Source organism: Phasianus colchicus, chromosome 25, assembly GCF_987193195.1.
Source record: "Phasianus colchicus chromosome 25, bPhaCol1.hap1.1, whole genome shotgun sequence".
Lineage (NCBI taxonomy): Eukaryota > Metazoa > Chordata > Aves > Galliformes > Phasianidae > Phasianus > Phasianus colchicus.
Window position 1 is genome coordinate 4,622,422 of NC_143460.1, and position 17,605 is coordinate 4,640,026.

Below are 17,605 nucleotides of genomic sequence, written 5' to 3' on the forward strand. Positions count from 1 at the left end.
AAACAAACATTGAATGGAGGCACGTAGCCACAGCAATGCACTTTGGCCGTTACAGAATGCTTCAAGTGCCCATTTACTGAGCCCTGCCAGCGTCTCTCACCTACCTGCAGGCACTTGGCTTAATGCAATGTCTGTTCTCCCACTGCAGACACCAGTAAGTGCAGTCAATGGGAGCCCATTATGTGACAGAGACTCAAAAAGTTCAGGGACAAATTAGACCAGATGTTTCAGTCCTGACTTCAGTGCCGACTTTGGCCAATGCTCATTAATTCCTTGAGGATGTAACTATGAAACTGCCTTCACGGACAGATAATTCAGTGACACTGCAGGCTACCCTGGAAACTTAAGATGAGGAGCAGGCCTCTGCTTTAGCCACATTTAACAAATGTCATTTTTAATTGGTGACACACTTCATACACTTTAATGAGTGACACTAACAATTGAGACTCACGTCATCAAGAACACTTATTTGATTGCAGGACTCACAACAAGCTGTCACGAGGAATGTAATAAAGGGCATCTGATGTCCACAGAAGCTGCGAGAATGTATGAGAAGGTGAGAACACTGCTAGCAGGGCCTGGTCTGTCTGTGTCATCAGAGAATGCATTTCCACTCACCTGAGACTGAATTTAATGGGATGGTGAGGCGGTGCCTATGGGAAATGAATGAGTAGCTTATGGTAACACCAAGCAAACGGTATCCTCAGTTTTTCCAGGGATTCTTTTCTCAAAGGAGACAAATACATTCACTTTCATTTGCTTGGAGAAATAGGGTCTGGTCCTCTTAAACAGATTTAGTGGTTCAGCCTGGTGCTCCAGTCCATCCATATCCTCAGTATCCAAACTGTATCGAATTACCTGACTAGATATCATAAAGTGAGTATCCAGACTTGCATCTCACTAAGTCCTATGGTTTCACATCAGAATTTGGCTTCTTGCCTGAGCAACTGCTTGCGTTTTTATCATTTTCTAAGTTGATAAGGCTCCTCCATATCTCCCCACTCTGTAAAATCAAAAGCAAATACATCTTACTGTGCAAACAATTTCAATGAGATTTGTGCTGAGCATTAAAACCAGTGGGATCTTATTTACAAACTCCTCATATTTTCTGCAAGTAACTGTCCATTCACACTGCATGGTGACTTGCATTACAGACTTACAGTATTGCTGATTTAGATTCCACCTGTGCAACACTGTGACCTATTCACGAGTCCAAGAACACAGCAAAGCATACCAGCGAACTTATTCGCGATCAACAGTGGAACAAGTTTGAATATCCCTTCTTCCATCATCTCAGGTCACAATAACACTGCGTCAGAATAAAGGTCTTAAAAAAACCAACACCCAAACAACAACAAAACAGGAGACAGCAAAAGAATAACACGCTTCCCACAATCTCGTCATCTTTTCCTTAGTCACAGCTGAACGTCTCAGAATCCGAGATTATCCGAAATAGCGAGCTCTCTCCTTTCAGTGACACGAGAGGAAAGGTCTTAGTCACAAAGTGCTGAAGTGATTATTGTTTCTGTGGTTCCTGGGCAGGTATAAAAGAAGGTGAAAGGCACTCACTGTCATTGCAACTGGAACGTCACGAGAGATTGGCAAGGAGAGGCAGCCGTGCAGACAGAGACTTCACTGCCATCTCTACGAGACCACCGGTGAGTAGGCGATGTCAGCCCTGTAACTCAGAGGTGCTTTTTAGTTATTACATGATTTTCTGTTCATCACAATATGTAAGCATAGCTTAACCATAGCGTGTGAGCAGATCTACGTTTGCACAGGCTAAGACAACATGCAGGATGTAAGCACGTTTGTACCTCTGTATGTATCTTTATGTACGCATCGGTATTTAATGCAGATATTTTTAATTGGAAATAGCATGTGTTCTTTCATGCCTCGTTTAATTTGAACATATTGTCCAAGGAAATTGCTCATAAAGTAATTCTCTTAGATGAGAATAATCTCTGCACACTTTCCAGTTGCTCCTCTGAAGCCAGAACTCCACTTCCTTACAGACAAAATATCCACTATCAAACTAATCTGATCCTCACGTGGCTGATTTGGATGTCCACAGCAGCACTTGTATTGCTCGTGGAAAAGGCTGCATTATTCAGGTCCAAACCCCAGCGCTGTGTCTGCATTTTCACTTTGATTTGCATGGTCCAGCCTTAAACTCTTTTTGAGTTTTGTGACAGATGCTTTAAGCAGCAATCCTGATCGTTTTGTTACATTTCTGCTAGGTTTTTATCTTTCCAGCTCCAGATGAAATAATCTGTGCCTGCAAATGCACAAGAGTTGGAAGCAGTATATTGAGACGTGTGAGAGGGAAAGGAGATTTAGAATTCTCAGCAAAGAAACGTATAAATTTCCCAGGAAATCTCCTTGTCTTTTACTGGCATACAAGTCCACACGTCTGATGTTCTGGGAGGTTCTGGGGTGATGTATCAGTTAATTGCTCCACTTTTACTCGTGCTTGAAGGCTGAAATTCATTTTTTCAGGTGAACGAATGACAAGAGAAGGAAAGACTTTTGGTCACACCTTCAGCTTCTTGTCCTGTTGATCAGATTTAAAGAAGAGAGAAAATGTTCCTGCCCCAGAGATCTCTGCAGATGGTTACATTTTTGGCAATCTTTTTTCTTGCCTGTTTTGCAACATGTCAAGACACTGAAAAGTAAGCAATATCACCCTTTTACTTAATATCATAATCAGACTGCTTGCTTTTGATTTAAGAGGCTGTATTCTTCACTGTCATTTACTTTAGGCATAGCAAAAGAAAAAATGGATACATTTTACTGCCTTTTATGCAGTACAGAATCACACCAATTGCATTTTTAGATGCATGAATTATACTATATTCAGTGCCTTTCTGCTGATGCTTTTGAGAATAGTGTAGCAAAGCATGCAGAGATGTTCTAGGCAAGTCATGGAAATGACACATACTACAATTCCACAATTAGGTTCCCACTCAGATCCAAATCTGTAGCAAAGCCTATAGCTGCAATGGCTCATGAGCAACGGCTGATTTGGATGTCAGTAACAGCACTTGTATTGTTCATGGAAAGGGTTTTATTATTAAAGGTCCAATTTCCACCTTTGGGAACTGACTGCCTGCTGCCTTGCACTGTCTGAGCAGGCTCTGCGTGGGTCAGGCTGCTGACCCTAAGCGTGCCATCAGGGTTGTCCTCCATATCCTACATAGACCAGATCTCCTTCCTCAGCATAGAGAATCTAAGATTGATGGATGCAAATCAGTGATTTTGAAATAGGAACAGAAAACCAGCTGTGCTTGTTTGCTAACTGAACCCTTTTTGCTGTTGCAGGAGAAGAGCAGTGACGGAGCACCAGCTCATGCATGATAAGGGGAGGGCATTTCAAGGGCTGAAGCGTCTGATGTGGCTCCACAACGCCCTAGGTAGCGTGCACACAGCCAGCAGCAGGGATATTTCCCTTTCAGATGCCATATGGGATTCACAGAAGACCAGAGATCCCTCAGATCTCTACAACAGCATCAGCAGAGATGAGACTTCAAACCCGACGAAGCAGCTCCTGAAACTGATGGAAGATGAGCAGAGCTTCCCCCCACTGAAGAAGCAGTATTTGCTGCAGTATCTGAAGACCCCAGAGGGTAACTGGAACCCACAAGATGTTTTTGATCTCCTTCAAATCAAAGAGTTTGGCAGAAAGAGAAATCCTAGCAAGCAGCCACAGAACTTTTCCCACTAGCCTCCATCCAGCTCAGTCTGTGCACTGCTTTAGATACGTGATGTTATAAGGAAAAGCACTCCTGCAAAGGTGAGCTGAAATAGAAAAATAGTGTCTATTTGTTCCATTACCTATTTGTGAGTGTTGAATAGAAAGTCTTTTAAGGACCTGGGTTCCCTTCCTAGCAGGCAGTCTGACTATTACAATTGTGAGGTGCAGTGATTTTTAAGAGGCCAGAAATCTTGCCTTTCATGGCAAGGCCCTCCCTGTCTGTTAGCAGTAAATTGCAGGGCTGTAGCAGATCTCTGTAGCCCAGGCAAAGCAGGAAATTCAGTTCATTAACCTGCACGCTCACAGCTTCACTTGAAGTTTTATGTCTTGTCTCCTAAAAAAGCCATTACCTCCTAATAACATTTTATTTTATTTCACACCTGCCTGCAGCTCTGCCCCTGCTCTGTTGTAGTAGTGATTCTCCTTATGCTTTAGGACCAAAGGTGGGTTGGTTTTTTTTTTTTTAATCTCTCATCTTTCAGCTTTACCATCAGAGTAGCAAACTTTTTGCAATGCCACAGAGGCAGCAGATCCACCACTCCCCACCTAAGCACTACACATTACCCCTCTGCTGGTGAAAAAGATGAGAATCACCCTCCTGACTCCATATTTGAGCCTTTTATTACAAGAATTTCTACCTTTTCTGTATTCCTGTGAGCCCACGCAGTGCATTGCATTTTCTGAGCAGAAAACCAACTGCATGAGGCCAATTGTGCTTCCTCAAATAGAAGCAGATCGCTCGTGATTCAGTTTTGTTATTCACCTTAAAGCTGATCAGCTCTAAGCAAAGCAACGTCTGATTTAACTGCAAAATCAGGCTTTCAGAAATGAAATGTCAGTCGTGATACAAATATATCTGCACTTCCACCACATAGGGACCATGCCTGGCATTTTAAACCCTGACATTCCTCTGCTGCTGACAGATTTCAACTGCGTGTGCAAAGAGTGCTTTTCAGTGCTGGATCCAAACCCCAGCAACTCAGTGTTGTAATAAAAACCTTCCCACCCTCTGAACCACTCGTGTTCCTCTGTAGAAACGTAAATAAAATTATCATTTGCCAATCTCCGTGCGGTCGGGATGAATATGGAATCACCCACTGAAAGAGGCCATCCCAGCTATTCCATACACATCTCTGTGGAGATGAGGAAAAAACAACCCTCCCTGTAGCACACAGCACTGTGAGGGCACTGTGAGGGCACACAGCACTGTGAGGGCACGCAGCACTGAGGGCACACAGCGCCATTTTGGAGAGGTGAGGATGGAGCCCCTTATGGCTGCACTGCAGACACCTCTCACACACTTATAGCTCTAACGCAGAGGGCTGAGCCCAGAAGAGAGCAAGGTTAATTTCAAACGGAATTCGTGCGTTTTCTCGTTACGAAGAGTAAAACCAAATGACGGCACACCTCCCAGCCCCGCCGCCCCACAGCCCCTCACAGCCCGCCCTCCCGCCCAACCTCCAGGCGGCAGCGCGCATGCGCCGCCTCAAGCAGGGCGGGAGCAGAGATAACCCCGCCCCTCGGGCCACGGGGGCGAGGCCGGGAGGATGGTGGCGCATGCGCAGTGCTGCGGCGGTTCTTAGGGCGCTCGGCCCGTGCGGGTGGGCGGTGGGCGCGGTGCTGGGGGTCCGCCGGCTCTCGAGGGGGCGCGCTCTGCTCGGCTCTGCTGACGTCCCGTCCCGCGGCCGCCGGGTCCCTGCGCCGCGATCACAGCGCTGCGGTCCGCTTCTCACCGCCCCCTTCCCGAGGGGGGGCTCCGGTAAGAGCCTCCGTGCGGGGCTGGGGGCGGCAGCGGGGCGGGCGGGGCCCTTTGTCCGCTCCGCGCTGCGGGAGCACCTGGCTGCACTTCTCCTTTCTCCTCCTTTATTTTTATCCTTCTCCACCCCCACCTGCGGCTCCTGAATCGCTCCGCTCCGTGGGAAACGAAACCAAGCGGCGCCCCGCGGCTGCCGGGCTCACGAATGGGGCGCCGCGCAGTCAGTGGGGCGCTGCCCACACGCGTGGGCGCCTTCGGAGCGACGCTCCTCGAAGGCTGAATTTGCGCTTTTTTCTTTTGCTTTTTTGCCTCAAATCTCCGCGTTTTGCCGCGTTTCGGTGAGCAGAGCGATGCAGCCGGCTGTGCACCCAGGTGTTCCCTAAAAGGGTCCCGGCTGCGGCTGTTGTTGCGTTGAGGGACGTGGTTTAGTGAGGGCTCAACCCGCTGGTGATGGGGGGTGGTTGGACGGGATGATCTTGATGGTCTTTTCCAACCTCGGGGATTCGGCGTGAAGCGAAGTGCTGCGGGTGTTCAACCCGCTGGATCTGCGGGGGTTTCAGTGTAAATGGGGAGTGCTTCAGCGTTGCTCCTCTCCTTCCTTGGTTGGCTTTTGGGAGTTGGATGAGGTGGCAGTGAGGGCGCAGGAGCTCCTTGGTTAGCAGAGGAATGCTGAGAGAACCCATTGGGAACAGCGACTGCTTTCAGTGCTGCCTGAAATTGTGGTTTCTGGGGGCACCGTGTTTCTTAAGTTTCCTTCCCTCTTATTCTCAGGTCAGAAATGTGCAAAACAGGAAGCTTGACTTTACCTTTATTTTGTAAGACCTTTTCCCTGCTCAATCTGAGCTCAGGCAGCTGTGCTGTTTGGGTCTCATTAACGTCCCCTCTGGTCCCTGCGATCCAGCATCTCCTTCCTGAGCACCTCTCTGGTTTGAGGGTTGTGTGCTGCTCCTGTCAGCTGTTCCTCCTGTCCTCACAGCCATGGCCATGACCGGCCCGACGCCGTGCTCCTCTATGAGCAACCACACCAAGGAGCGGGTGACGATGACGAAGGTGACGCTGGAGAACTTCTACAGCAATCTCATAGCACAGCATGAAGAGCGAGAGATGAGGTAACAGCACACGGGGGGTAGGGCTGCGAGCGAGCTTAAAATCGTAGTGTATCATAGAATTGTTGAGTTGGAAGGGACCTTCAGCAATCAGCTGGTCCTGCTCCCTGCAATGGACAGGGACAGCACCTCATGTCCATCAGGTCAGGTTATGGGGATGGGTAGAAGACGTGCTTGGGTTGGTTCCAGTGTGGTTTGGAGGTAGAAAGCCCACATCTTTCTGCTGTTTCTTTGCAGGGAGGCTGTGGCACAGGCAGCAGTGCTGGGAATGCACCACCATCAGCTGTCACTGCTGTCACCCAGCACTGCCTCTGTGTGTGTGTGAGTTAAGTGAGTTAACTATCGCACCCCTTAAGCTGGTTGGCCATAATATACCAAGTCATTGCACTGACAAGTGCTATTTTTGTTTTCCTTTGGCTAGAAGCCTCTAATTTGCTGGGTACCCTCGAGTTGTAGCACAGGGATTTCTGCAGTGCTCCCAGCTTGCCATGCAGTCTATAATCAGAATTTTCTAAGAGGTTCAGTGTTTATCTGCCTGCCAAAATCTGAGCTCAATCCAAGAGAACTGCTTGGTAATGACAGTAACTGCAGAAACGTGGAAGCAATTTAGAAATAAAGATTGTTTTGTGTATGTGTTTTCTTCTCAGCTTCACATTAAAGAGAGATTGAGGTCTAATCCAAACTGAAAATATCACTGATTTAATTCCTGGCTTTCTATTATTGTCTGCTCCCAAAACCTCAATGAGGCTTTTTTCTGTTTAACTTAAGTTTTGTAAAAGCATCATTCAGAAGTTCTGTGTTTGCTTTTCTTTCCACAACTGATGCATGTGTGGATGTGCAGTTTGGAGCTGAAGTGCAGGTGGGATCTGCTGAGGTGCTTAGGGGGAATTCAGCATCGCTCCGTTGTGCTGAGCCCTTTTTTGAGTGTGAGATGAGATGAGGGCACTGCAGTGAGGGTGAAGCAGTTGAAATGTGCCTGATGGTGGAATTGATAGCCCAAAATATTATCGCATCGCAGCAGCTGCGCAGTGGCACAGGGGTCAGAAAGGGATCTTGTCAAGAATGACTTGCACAAAGTCAGGGAATTTAGCACACTTGTTGTGTTGCACCGAAGGAATTTACACAGGACAAGAGAAACCAAACCAAAGGAAACCCCAAAACTCACAACCCCAGTTCAGCCAGCTGTGAATGCGCTCGGTGTTGGGAAGGAGTTCCCTGAACCCTTTCTCCTCTCTGAAATCTTGTTTCCTTCTTTGCTCCCAGTTACTATCTGATTGTTCTTAGGTGGGAAGATACATTCTGGCAAGTTTCCCTTTGCAGTATCAGGAAATAGAGTGACATCTGGCATTGATGCATCTGAGATGCAGAGAGACTGTGGTACAGATCCACAGATGTGTCCCTGGAAGAAGTGAGACTTTGATGCTTAAGTGTTTATGTGGCTGGAAGCTTCCAGCTGCTGGAAGATAGGAGCAGGAACTGACCTCAGATCTCCTCAGTCTGTGTTCCATACAGTGAAAATGTACACCTGAATCAGACGTGTGAAAGTCAGGCAGGTTTGGGTTATCAGAAGTAGAGATGTAAATTGCTGAAGAATGGTAAAGCAGCAGTAGTAGGTTCCTCAGAATTAGTTTTGTATCTGATTCTGTTTTGTTTCATATACATTTGTTACTGCTTTCACAGCAGGCAGAGACCAGAGCTGTGTTGGGTTTGTGCGTGTGATTAAGAGAAAATGTTCAAGAATTCAACTTCTTTCTTCTGATGTCTGTTTTTCCTTCAGACAAAAGAAGCTAGAACAAATGATGGAAGAAGAAGGCTTGAAAGATGAGGAGGTAATTAATATGGGGAAAATCATTTTAATGGTTAAGTAATAGGAGTGAATTTTAGCATCTTTACGTGGAATTGCTGTGACTGCACGGATCACAACTGCAGAGCTGTGTTTTCTTCTCCCTGAACTCCAGAAAAGGATCAGGAGATCAGCACATGCACAGAAAGAGACAGAGTTCCTTCGCCTGAAGAGAACAAGGCTCGGCCTGGAGGACTTCGAGTCTTTAAAAGTAATAGGCAGAGGAGCATTTGGAGAGGTGGGTCCAGGATGGATGACTACAAGCATCTTCCCGTGGCACTGCTGTTTGCTGAAGGCTTACACAGTTTACACAAGTTGAAGTCTGTTAAAACGACTTAATTTCTTGGAATTAACAGAACTTCCTTGCCATTGCCATGGCCTGTATAATGATTTGGGTTTGTGTAGTCTGATACAAGTGAATGAAATGGGAGCTGAGACCCAGATTTGTGGAGAGGTGTGGTTACGGTGCTGTGTCTGATTCAAGCTGTATGTGCTTTCTAGGTGCGTCTTGTCCAGAAGAAAGACACGGGGCATGTTTATGCCATGAAGATCCTGCGTAAAGCTGATATGCTGGAGAAAGAGCAGGTGAATAGCTGCCTTAACTAGCAGTGCCTTGGGTGACTTTGGGAGGTAACGTGGTGTGTGTAGAGGGCGGTGATGGGCATCTTAGGGTTACTAGCTAAAGCAGTGATGTGGCTTTTTCTTCCCTATTTTGTATGGAGGAAATGGGAATGCTGTCAGGCAGTCATTTCTTGTTCAGCACTGCGATGAATCTGGGAGGTGCTGTGTGTGTGGTCATAAAACCAGGAACTGGATTCCATGTCTGAACACACTTGTACCAAACCCAGCAGCGCTGTGTTTGCTTGGTGCAATGCTGCCAAAGGGTGCTCTGCTCTCAGGCTGTTGGAAGGAGCTGAAGCAAGAGCCTGAAGGACATGCTGGCTGCTTAGAAAAGAGCTGGTTCTCAAGGCACCCAGTTGTGAAAGATCTTCATAAACATGGAGATACTTCTGTATATATGATTCAGTTGCTTATATAATCAACCATGTGTTTCCCCTTCTGAATTTTCCCATGGCAATACATTGTGTTTTGCAGTGGTCTGTTACTGAAGTCGTTCTAAGATAAGTGTTTTTAGTAGTATCCTTTATTGCGTGTGCACTTCTGACTTGAAGGCAACCTGAATCCTTTGAGACTTGAAAATTAAAATGTAGTTTCCCTTTCTATATGGGACACTATTTTACATTTTTTTTACATTTCTCTTGCTTGTATCCTTGCTCAAAATAATGGGATTAGTGCTGTCTTGCCCTCCTGTGTGTATGTTAATGCTTGGCAGTAATTCAGGTACTAATTCAGTCCTTGAAAGCTTTCCAGTGGGAACTTCTTTGAATATAAAAGGGTCTTTCACATCTTCCTGCTGAAGGCTGATGTGGAGTTGGTGCTCGATAGGATTTCCCAGACAGGGGAAGAATGTGCAGGGATATAGCAACATCAGTGTAATACTTGAATTTCCCATTACATTAAAGCATTAATAAAACAGGGGCTTGTAATTAATGAAATGCATATATGTTTTCAGGTTGGCCACATCCGTGCTGAGCGGGACATCCTTGTGGAAGCAGACAGCTTGTGGGTAGTGAAGATGTTCTATAGCTTTCAGGATAAGCTGAACCTCTACCTTATCATGGAGTTCCTGCCTGGAGGTAACTGCATGAAGTCAAAAGACTTCTTTCCTTCCCTCTGAGGACTTCTAATATCTTAATTACAAGTGTGATCAGGGACTGGGGTTTGTAGATTTATTTGTTTTTTACCTTTGCTGTTTTGTGGGGGGGCGGGTGTTGCTTCTAGGTGATATGATGACACTCTTGATGAAAAAAGACACTCTAACAGAAGAAGAGACACAGTTCTATATAGCTGAGACTGTGCTTGCCATTGATTCTATTCATCAGCTGGGCTTTATCCATCGAGATATCAAACCAGACAACCTTCTTCTGGACAGCAAGGTATGCACTGACAGCTTGCCAGGGGCTTGGAGTACTACTTATTTCACAGCCTGGCCTTTACCATGTTACTGGGGGGAGGAAAAGCTAATAAATCCATCCTCTGTTTTATCCATACCTCACTTAGGAGCTGTCTTGTGACTGTTGTTCAGCTATTCTTAGTTATTTCAGCTGCAATTTGAAATGCACAGTTTCAGTTCTTCACTCTTGGCCAAAGATGTTTCCTTTCTGTCTCGCTTCTGTTATGCTTACCCTTGCCAGCTATTGGGCAGATGATCATATCAAATGTGAAGCATCTAACTGCTCTGTTAGTGAGATTGAAAGTAGAGATATTATCTTCCTCAGAATCAGGATGTCTTTCTGAAGGCTTGTCCTGTTATCTGTTTGCTTCTAAGTGGTTAGTGCAGGCACTCTGCAGAAAGCTTGCTTGTCTTGCTGCCCTATTGCCTGCTACAGGTTGGCTTAAGATTTAGCTAGTTTGGAAGTGTGCCAACAATAAATTATGTTTTGCCACCAGCCAGCTAATAGCATGCTGCTGGAATTAGTGCTATAATTCAGTATGTCTGCATCTAGACACAGATAAACTCAGGACTTTGAAAAGGATTTGTGTTTTAGTTACAGGGAAAAAAAATAATCACACCCAGTGAGAGTGGAGGTGGTGGTGTGTGCTGGGGTGGATCCAAGGTGCCTTTCCAATCCTGCAGTCACTGTGGAGGGGCTGCAGCTCCCTCTGCGGATGTTTGCTCTCGCTCTGAAGCAGAGGGCTTGCAGGAGCAGGGGGTTCTTGAGCTAAATTGCTGCTAGAAAAAGCGCTTTATCTGGATAGTAGCGACGAAAATATTAATAGCTCAGTTCTGTGAATGCATCCAGTCTGAGGTTAAAACAAGGAGTGTACAAAGAGCATATCTGTTCTTTACCAAAATAAAGGACTGTAAGAAGTGTACAGCTTCACTTGTCATAATTCTCACGCTGTTGTTGTACTTTGGGCATTTTTGTTTCTAGGGCCACGTGAAACTCTCAGATTTTGGTCTGTGCACTGGACTGAAGAAAGCCCATAGAACAGAGTTCTATAGGAACCTGAACCATAGCCTTCCCAGTGACTTCAGTAAGTGATTTGGCTTCAGAGTGGTATCTGTTGACTGGCTCTTGGTGCCCAATGGCACATTTCACATGAACTTAGAGAGCTGCTGTTTGGGTCTAATAATCAACATTGCATCTCAAAGTGTAGTTTTGAATTTCTGCAAGACTACTTCATAAAAACAGTGTCAGTCACTTTAATAGACATCTTCATTTCCAGGAGTTCTTATTTCAGGTAGGCACTGCTGTAGCCTTTCTTAGCATGTGCAGTAAAACAAATGAGAGCTCAGTGTAACTTGTAGATGCTGGCTGTTATCTCAGATTAATAAATGTGCACACAGTCTCCTTGAGCATTTAATCACTTGCTGAGGCACACTGATTGCTTAATGGCCTGTGGGGCTTATCTTGTGTGAGATGAATTCAGGTGTGCACCCACCAATAAATTGGTGGTAAACTTTGGCCATAGGGGACAGTGGTGAGCAGGTGGGGATGGTCAGAACCTCTGAGGGCACAGCTGAATGCAATCCTGTGGTGTCAGAAAGGAGACTTTTAGCATCATGGTTTTGGAGTAAAAACTGTCTGTTGGGTGATCAGTAGGATTGAAACATCCCAATCCCCTTCAGCCTTCCAGAACATGAATTCCAAACGGAAAGCAGAGACGTGGAAGAGAAACAGACGGCAGTTGGTGAGTGCAAGGCTTCACCTGTTTGGAGCTGTTCTCTTTGGAGCTGTTGCTCTCAAATAGCACAGCCTTGTACGTGGCAGGCATTAATCCACATCTGTTCTGAACAACGTGGGAGTTGAGATTTGTGGCCTTTCTTTTAAAAAGGAATGATTCCTGTTTGTCCTTCATCCAGCTGCCAAGCAGTTGTGCCTGAGATAGCACTGCACTGATAGCTGCTGTCTGCTGGCTAAAACCATTTTCAGGCAAACAGAGGGTTAATGAACATGTAGACAAAGGTACCTTCCCAATTTCCCCAATGGTATTTTAAGATTCCGTCATGTAAACAATTTTTTTCTTTGCATATCTTGATAGAAAGCCTTTAACCAACTTTGCTAAAGGGTCAATTAGTCAGTCTGGTGTCTCCCTTGAAATCACTGTTGTTGCTCAAGTTCCGTATCGGCAAGTTTTATCTAAGGACATGTAATTCGTGGTATCCATTTCAGGCTTTTTCTACTGTGGGGACTCCGGATTACATTGCTCCTGAAGTCTTCATGCAGACGGGCTACAACAAGCTCTGTGACTGGTGGTCGCTGGGGGTCATCATGTATGAGATGCTGATTGGTAAGAACTGAGCACTGCCTGCATTCCCAGGAGTCGTGGTGCAGGACATCAGCTGTGTCTGCGTGCTGGGGGTCAGGCTCTCAAAGCATCTCCTGTTTGCATGGTTTCTAAGATGTGTTGTGGTGCAGCGTAGACTTCAGTAACTAAAGGAATTATTTTTGCTTTATACAGGATGTTTTTTTTTTTTTTCCTTCAGGTTATCCACCTTTCTGTTCTGAGACTCCTCAAGAAACTTACAAGAAAGTAATGAATTGGAAAGAGACCCTCACGTTTCCTCCAGAAGTCCCAATATCTGACAAAGCCAAGGACCTTATTTTAAGGTGCCTGTTACATGGTTTGCCAGTTCACACAGTGATTACCTTGTCTTGTAAACTGTACTGTATAGCTTCCATAGCCAGCTTCATGTGGGGAAAAAGCCCTCATGACTGCTGCACAGTTTGTTATGCCCATGTATCAAATGCTGAACTCCCTCATCAAACACATTTGTCTTTCAGAGCTCTCATTGGAGCTCTGACTGCACTGTGCTTAAAAAGCACTGCACTGTGTTCCCATGACAGTGCTGCTGGTCTGGGAAAGTGGGAATGTTTCTACTTCCTATTTTGTTTGGAAGTGGCTAATCTTTTGGCCAGAACTAACTAGTGAACATAGCAATACTCATGACATGGTATGTGCTGGAGCATGCAACATCCCAACGCATGCTGACTCTTTCATTTTTAAGTAAACACCTGATATTTTCAATCACTTATCCATTTTCAGGACAAAAATATCAATGTGTAGCCTTCAGGCTTTGTATGTTTTCTTGCTCTCCACTTGTGTTGTGGAAGACTATCACATCTGAACTGCAGCATTTGATGTGATGTTGCTAAGCATAACTTCATGTGTTGTCTTTGAAATGGGAGTCTTTAGCCTTCTCCATTTATATGCTGGGAAACTGTGGTGCTGTCAGTTTGGAAAGCTATTCCATTTCTGGATGGAATGCTTTCATTTTTCCTTCATTTTCATTCTTCCTTTCATCCCAGATTTTGCTGTGAATGGGAGCACAGAATTGGTGCATCTGGTGTGGAGGAAATAAAGAGTAATCCATTCTTTGAAGGGGTTGATTGGGAGCATATAAGGTAAGATGCTTTACAGAAGAACTCACTGCTAGTCCTGCTGAGCATCACTGAGCAGCTTGGCTGGCATTTCTCATGCCTAGGTGTGGGTGAGAGTATTCTGGGCTGTATCTGAAGCCTGCTAAGGTCAAAGTGCTTTTGGTCCTTGATTCTGTTAAGAAATGGGAAGTGTCTGAATCCTGCTTTCTTCTGCCTTTGAAACCTTAACGCTCAATCTGTTCTTCTTGGCAGGGAGAGACCTGCTGCAATTTCAATAGAAATTAAAAGCATTGATGATACCTCAAATTTTGATGAATTTCCAGAATCTGATATCCTTAAGCCAACAGGTAAATGCTTGCTTTGTGCATGTAAGTGATTTGTTCCAAGCGTTTAAAAAAAAACCCCACAACTGCAGTTGCTGATTGGGAGTGAAGAACTGACTGCTTAATCTGTATCTCTTTCTTCAGAAGCATCCTCTCTTACCTGCAGTGTTTGGTGTGTGTGCTGGGAAGGGGGAAATATTGCAGTTTCCAAATGATAATTTGTTTTTCTTTTGTCTTATCAGTGGCAACAAGCAACCACCCAGAGACAGACTACAAGAACAAGGACTGGGTTTTCATCAATTACACCTATAAGCGTTTTGAGGGCCTGACAGCCCGAGGAGCAATACCATCCTATATGAAAGCAGGAAAGTAATGAGCCTTTTACCTGGGACAGCTTCTGAGCCGTGGAATTCTTTTTGTACCTTGGGTTTTTATCCATAAATGAACTTTTTTTTTTTAAGAAAAAAAACTGTTACTTTTTAATTTTTTTAAAGAAAACTTGAGGGCTATTACCTCTTGGAGAAGACTTCAGGATGCTGTTTTGTTACGTACTCTGGCTGTTACTATGGATTTGTTCTTTTTTGCACCATTGCAAATTTCCACAAACTGTATGCCATCACTGCTGCAAGCACGTTCTGCTGCTTCGGGAGCAAGAGTTACAGTTTTCTTTCTAAATTCTTCACCAGATTGTACAACCCTTTGGGAGATCACAGAAGCCTTCATGTGACATTGCAAAGCATGTGATGTTCATGCAGGCCCTTCGCCAGTCCTGCATTAAGTGATATACTCAATCTGCCAATCCTATCAGCAGTGTTTTCCTGGTGGCAAAGGACTTCAGTACAGAGGAGACAAAGCAATAATTAAAGCTTGAGGCAGACAACTGTGTGGTAAACGATCTAGGAGGAAGCAACTTGTATTGCCTTAACTTTAGTTTGTAGTAATGGGTTTTCTTTTCTTTTTTTTTTTTTCTATGATGCTACCTGGAAGCCTCTCCAACAGCATTTCTCAGCTCTGTAGCAGTGGCCTCAAGTTACAGTGCACTTTACTTTTGGTACTAAAGCAGTGACCCCTCAAAGCCATTTAATATTTTTTCTAAATTAAAAACAATCGCACACTTTTTCTTTTCCAGACAGTGCTAAGAGAAATGGGCCACTTCTCCCACCACCACCAGGGACCACCAGTTCTCAGTTCCTGTGTGAAAGGACATACCTATAAGCAATGCAGATGATGAAGACTGCAGCTGGATCTGGAGTTAGTGCAGACAGACGGAGGAAAAAATCATTTCAGCTGATCAATGGTGGGTGTGTGGGTCCAGCTGGGTCGGCCATGGGCTTCCTGCTGCTGCCATCTGTTGGCCATTTTGAGATGGGCATCCTTCACCAGTTGTAAAAACCATCTTCTGTGGCGTTCTTGCTCTTGGCTTGGAGCAGAAGCAGCTGTCCCTGTGGTCTCCAAAAGACACAGTGCCTCATGGGGTCAGTTTGGGGTGGTTGGACCCACAGCCTACTCTACATTTTTGCCTTGTGTCGTTTATACAAGTTCTGATCAGGCTGCTCTCTGGGAGAGCCCCAAAGTGCCTTTCCTTGCCTGAACATCTCTGGGAACACACCTGCATTTTGGGAGGGAGGATTCTGCCTCAGCTGAGCTTTTGATAATTTCTTTTTATAATCACGAGCTCCACTTTGCCCCTGGTTTGTAGTTAGCTCTGCACTTCCAGTGGCAGGTGGCATTACCCTTTGGGCTTGCTTTCTACCAGTCTTGTAATTTGCAATTAGATGTTTTCAAAATTGTAATGAGGTCTCTAAAAGCATCGATCACTTAGAACTGTCTTAAGGCTGTTAAACCTTTGTTGGTGCTGAACACTAATGGCATAACATGGCCAGAAAAGCTATTTAGGAACAAAGAGAGCAGTGTTTCAAAGTAATAGGAATGTTCTGTTACACTTAGTTCTAACTTTCTAGATTAGGAAATAAAATAGGGTTTGTTGTGAATTTTTTAATAGGTGCTTTTAAGGACTTTTTACTCAGATGTCTTTTGAATTGAGTGCCATTGTGAGGGCCTGACTGGGGGACTGAAAGTTGTCTGTACACAGTTAAGACTGGGTGGTGACTCACTGCATCCTCTCCATGACCACCCCTGTGCTTTTGGGATGTGTCCCAGGAGATGAACTATTTGCCATAAGCAGCTTAGATACCAGCTGGATCCTAGAAAAGCTGAAATGCAAGGACAGCCTTAATAGAAGCACCAGGAGCACTGTAGCAGTAGAAATTCCTCATGAATAAGGGCTAACTGAAGTAATGATTACAGGATCCAGCTTTGTGTCAGCTGGTCAGTAACATGACATCCTACCCTCCTTTAATTTCAGTGGAGGGCTGATAGCTACTTCTTAAATTGTCCTGTCCTCATCCTGCAGTTTATTTTGAACCATTGGAAAATGTTGCCTTATAAATCACTAGGAAAGTGAGAGGTATTAATACTTAGAAATTCCCAACAGCTTAGTTACTGCCTTAACACTTCAGAAAGCAAAATCCTTTGAAGCTGCAGTGGATGAGGATGAAGGATTTGGGGGCAGTAGTGGCATTATTAGCCCTTTATTAAAGGGACTGGACATTTTATTTATAAATACCAAAGATAAGAGAAGCTGTACCACTCTAAGTTGTGACAACTTGCTGTGAGAATCTCTATAATAATACATATTGTGCATTTTAGTGCATATGTTTTAAAGTCTGAAACCTCAGTTTTGAATTAAAGCTTTTATAAGGCGTAAGGAACAGTTGGGTACCTCATTTCTGTGCCTTTCAGTAGGAGCCACAGGGCTGCATATAATCCTCTGAAAGCCTTGGACATCCCCTTTCCACAGGTAGGTTTTTTTATTACAGCTGCACCTGCTTCCTGTTACAGGTGCAAACCAACCCCTGTTGTTTCCAGGAGCTCTACTTGAAGATTTCAGTATGATTGTTCCCTCCCCCTGTGTTAGCCAAACCTTTGTATTAGCTGCTGGTTTGTGTATTGAGCTCATGTGGATCTCAGCTCTCTTTTCAAGCTGCTAGCAGGACTGTTTTTGTTGATTGCATTTTTTTTTTACCCAGCTGGACTTCTAGGAAAGATCCTAATCTGAATTTCCAACGAGTCTGAACTTGAATTGTGCTGCCACTTTGTCTTTCTATCATGCCTACCATAAACCTGCACCAAGTGTTTCTTATCACTGTGCCCTGACTCTGCCTTAAGCTGTAATTTGAAAAAGTGTTTTCTGTAAATATTTAAAAGCTGTTACTAAATTGCACTGTAAAATTTGGCAGATGTATCATGTGAGGGCAGGGGAGCCAGCTTTGTATGGAATGATCTTTGCATTGGGTATGTAAATAAAATCCTCTTA

General features: G+C 44.8%; 2 protein-coding genes across 3 annotated transcripts; both read left to right on the forward strand.

Moving 5' to 3' along the window:
* The first annotated feature begins 76 nt into the window (after nucleotides 1–76).
* On the forward strand, nucleotides 77–5,210 carry LOC116237081 (parathyroid hormone 4-like). Its single transcript, XM_031606023.2, has 4 exons — nucleotides 77–556; nucleotides 1,543–1,658; nucleotides 2,500–2,672; nucleotides 3,322–5,210. Exons 3-4 carry the CDS (start codon nucleotides 2,584–2,586, stop codon nucleotides 3,722–3,724), a joined length of 492 nt encoding a protein of 163 aa, XP_031461883.1. The 5' UTR covers nucleotides 77–556; nucleotides 1,543–1,658; nucleotides 2,500–2,583; the 3' UTR covers nucleotides 3,725–5,210.
* A 75-nt stretch (nucleotides 5,211–5,285) lies between these two features.
* Nucleotides 5,286–15,486, forward strand: STK38 (serine/threonine kinase 38). 2 transcript variants are annotated; one of them, XM_031606015.2, is made up of 14 exons: nucleotides 5,286–5,513; nucleotides 6,487–6,619; nucleotides 8,394–8,445; nucleotides 8,575–8,697; nucleotides 8,961–9,044; nucleotides 10,033–10,156; nucleotides 10,302–10,456; nucleotides 11,456–11,558; nucleotides 12,154–12,215; nucleotides 12,698–12,815; nucleotides 13,012–13,135; nucleotides 13,835–13,930; nucleotides 14,159–14,253; nucleotides 14,472–15,486. In XM_031606015.2, exons 1-14 carry the CDS (start codon nucleotides 5,312–5,314, stop codon nucleotides 14,600–14,602), a joined length of 1,602 nt encoding a protein of 533 aa, XP_031461875.1. In that variant the 5' UTR covers nucleotides 5,286–5,311; the 3' UTR covers nucleotides 14,603–15,486. The 2 variants fall into 2 exon arrangements, with proteins under 2 accessions (XP_031461875.1, XP_089980544.1); XM_090124418.1 differs by lacking the exon at nucleotides 5,286–5,513 and adding an exon at nucleotides 5,540–5,848.
* The last annotated feature ends 2,119 nt before the right edge of the window (nucleotides 15,487–17,605 follow it).